General features: G+C 39.1%; 1 protein-coding gene across 1 annotated transcript in view; it reads right to left on the bottom strand.

The window, feature by feature from the left end:
- The window catches only part of LOC101860654 (nuclear pore complex protein Nup107), a 52,808-nt gene extending 50,214 nt beyond the window's left edge, over positions 1-2,594 (bottom strand). The window contains exon 1 of the mRNA XM_005098354.3: positions 2,415-2,594. Within this exon, the coding sequence (XP_005098411.1) occupies positions 2,415-2,426 (12 nt within the window). The 5' untranslated portion in view covers positions 2,427-2,594. The remainder of the gene's footprint in view (positions 1-2,414) is intronic.

The following is a 2,594-nucleotide window of genomic DNA, read 5'->3' as shown; positions in this document are numbered from 1 at the left end:
GGGGGGGGAGACTCAATCAGAGATGGAAAGCTAAAATTGTTGGACAGGTAAAGGGGAGGGGCAACTGGATAAACGTAGATAAAGATCTCAAGACTCACAATAGGCGAATGAGTGTGTATTTATGGCATGCCTCATGCCACTGTGATTGGTAATCAAGGTTGACCACTCTTTGCTTGCCATGTCATAAATCCACCCAGGGGTCACGTCAGTTCATGGGTCACTGTAAATTCTTCCTTGGCTTCGTTGGCTAAGATCCCATATTTTCCTTACTTCCGAGCACTGGGATCTTAGGCGGAGACTACTGCAGTAGAGAATCTTTGGTTACACTACACTTACTAGACTCTAAGAAACTATTGTATTTTGGTTTGCTGTTGACGCCGTGGACTACACAGTGTGACCAAAATCTGTCAGAACACTATAATCAATTGAAACTGAAACTGTGTTCTCAATGTGTATCTAACAACTTTTAGGCTGCCTAAATTTCTTTTTAACTTTTTTTGGGTGGTTTTTGCTTAAGGCTACATTGATTCCTTGAGGATTTGTTAATGAAGAATTCAATGCACTTTTCCATTTCTATGCGGGCCATTTTCATCAATTTATGTTTTCTTAAGAGCAACTTTGTATCTACATTTTTTCAATTTGGATACTCTTTCTGTAGAACTTTCCGACCTCTAGAACTGACTTACATTTGATCACATTGTCTTGCTCAAACAAGTTCTATTCATAATAGCACTTACCTACTAGTTGCGTCTGTTCATTTGGGTTGTTTTTTGTTAAACTTCACGGACCATTTCCACCGTTCAGGGCGTACATTGTATATTCAAATGCTTTGTATACTGTTTACATTTTTAGTAATAAATAGCCTAATTTGTCAAATATACTGGATAAGTTATAAAATATGATGTTTTGCATAAGCCAAGCGCTGAAGTGTTTTAGCATATTTGCAGAAAGTACTCAAAATGTACTCATAACTACTTTTTTAAAAAGTACTTGTACTCAAGTACATTTTATAGGAAAGTACTTTTACTGTACTTAAGTACATTTTTTAGGTTGTACTTTTAAATTTGTACTTAAGTACTTTTTTAAAAGTACTTTAACAGCTCTGATTACAACTGTAGCCTACTAAAAGGAAAGTGGCTACCCGCCCGGAAGTTCTCGCAAGATCAACTCCTCCCCTCTTCTCTCTCTCTCTGTCTCTTTCTGAATACTGTCTATCGGTGTGGACGATCAAATTGACCAAAACAAAGTTTAAAAATGATGTTAAAACACAAAAGTAAATAAATTTGGTTGTCTACAAAGATGCTACGGCTATTTAACTTTTCGAATCGAGCCGAACTACACGGGTCGCCATTTTGTTTTGCCCGGAAATTCTCGCGCTACTCCTCTCTCTCTCTCTCCACTGCCCACAGACAAAATTGTACGCTTTTAGTAGGCTAGTTGTAATGGAACGTTTGTTCACGGCACAGAATTCTACAATTTTTCTGTTATCACAGTGTAGAATTCTGTGGTTTAGGGTGAACGCAAAATTTGGTGAACGCGCACCGGGTGAGAATAGCCACAAGACTCGCCTGCACTATTCTCACTCCGGGTGAGAATAGAGGTGGCCTACTAAAGCGTACAATTTTGTCTGTGGGCAGTGGAGAGAGAGAGAGAGAAAGAGAGAGAGGAGTAGCGTGAGAATTTCCGGGCAAAACAAAATGGAGACCCGCGTAGTTCGGCTCGATTCGAAAAGTTAAATAGCCGTAGCATCTTTGTAGACAATCAAATTAATTTACTTTTGTGTTTTAACATCATTTTTTAACTTTGTTTTGGTCAATTTGATCGTCCACACCGATAGACAGTATTCAGAAAGAGACAGAGAGAGAGAGAATAGGGGAGGAGTTGATCTTGCGAGAACTTCCGGGCGGGTGAGAATAGCCACTTTCGCTGTACTTTACTTGTTTGTACTGTGTTGTTGCTAATTAATTGTTCAAATTATGGTATTCTTGGTATTTTTTTACTTTCCCTCCCGTCTCACACTCAGCTACCAGTTGTCTATTTTCTACTAAATATTGATGCGCTGAACACGAATATCAACTTCATTTCCGTCGCAAATTAATGGTTTATGAAATATTTTATTGTTTTTAACCGAGATAGACATGCTTTGGACCAATCGGGGGGTTCCAGGGGGGCCTGCCCCACTGGGGTAAAAGAAAATCTGGGGGGTTACAGGGGGGCATGCCCCCCTGTTTTTACACCCATAATTTGATATTTTACAGTTAGATTTGAAATTGTCTTGAAAATAATTGATTTGCGACAGTTTTAGTGGCTTTATGTGTGATCTGCAGCAAACAGTACAGCAGTTTGACCCCTGAAACAGTGCATCTGTGTGCGGGAGTGAAAGTAAAAATTTACCCAAATTATTACCACCATACCTGTTTCGCCATGAGGTACTCCGATATTTATCAGATTGGAGTTCAAATTGAAAGTGAATACGGTGTTCAAAGATCCCTGCTAACTGATGTATTTATGTTTGTTCTGCGTTTAGTTGTACCGGTTCTCATATTTTCATAATGAACAGAAACTGAAAATGCTTGCGATAGCCCGCGCCATTT

The sequence above is a fragment of the Aplysia californica genome, unplaced genomic scaffold, assembly GCF_000002075.1.
Source record: "Aplysia californica isolate F4 #8 unplaced genomic scaffold, AplCal3.0 scaffold00180, whole genome shotgun sequence".
NCBI lineage: Eukaryota > Metazoa > Mollusca > Gastropoda > Aplysiida > Aplysiidae > Aplysia > Aplysia californica.
This window is presented reverse-complemented; position numbering and strand designations above follow the sequence as displayed.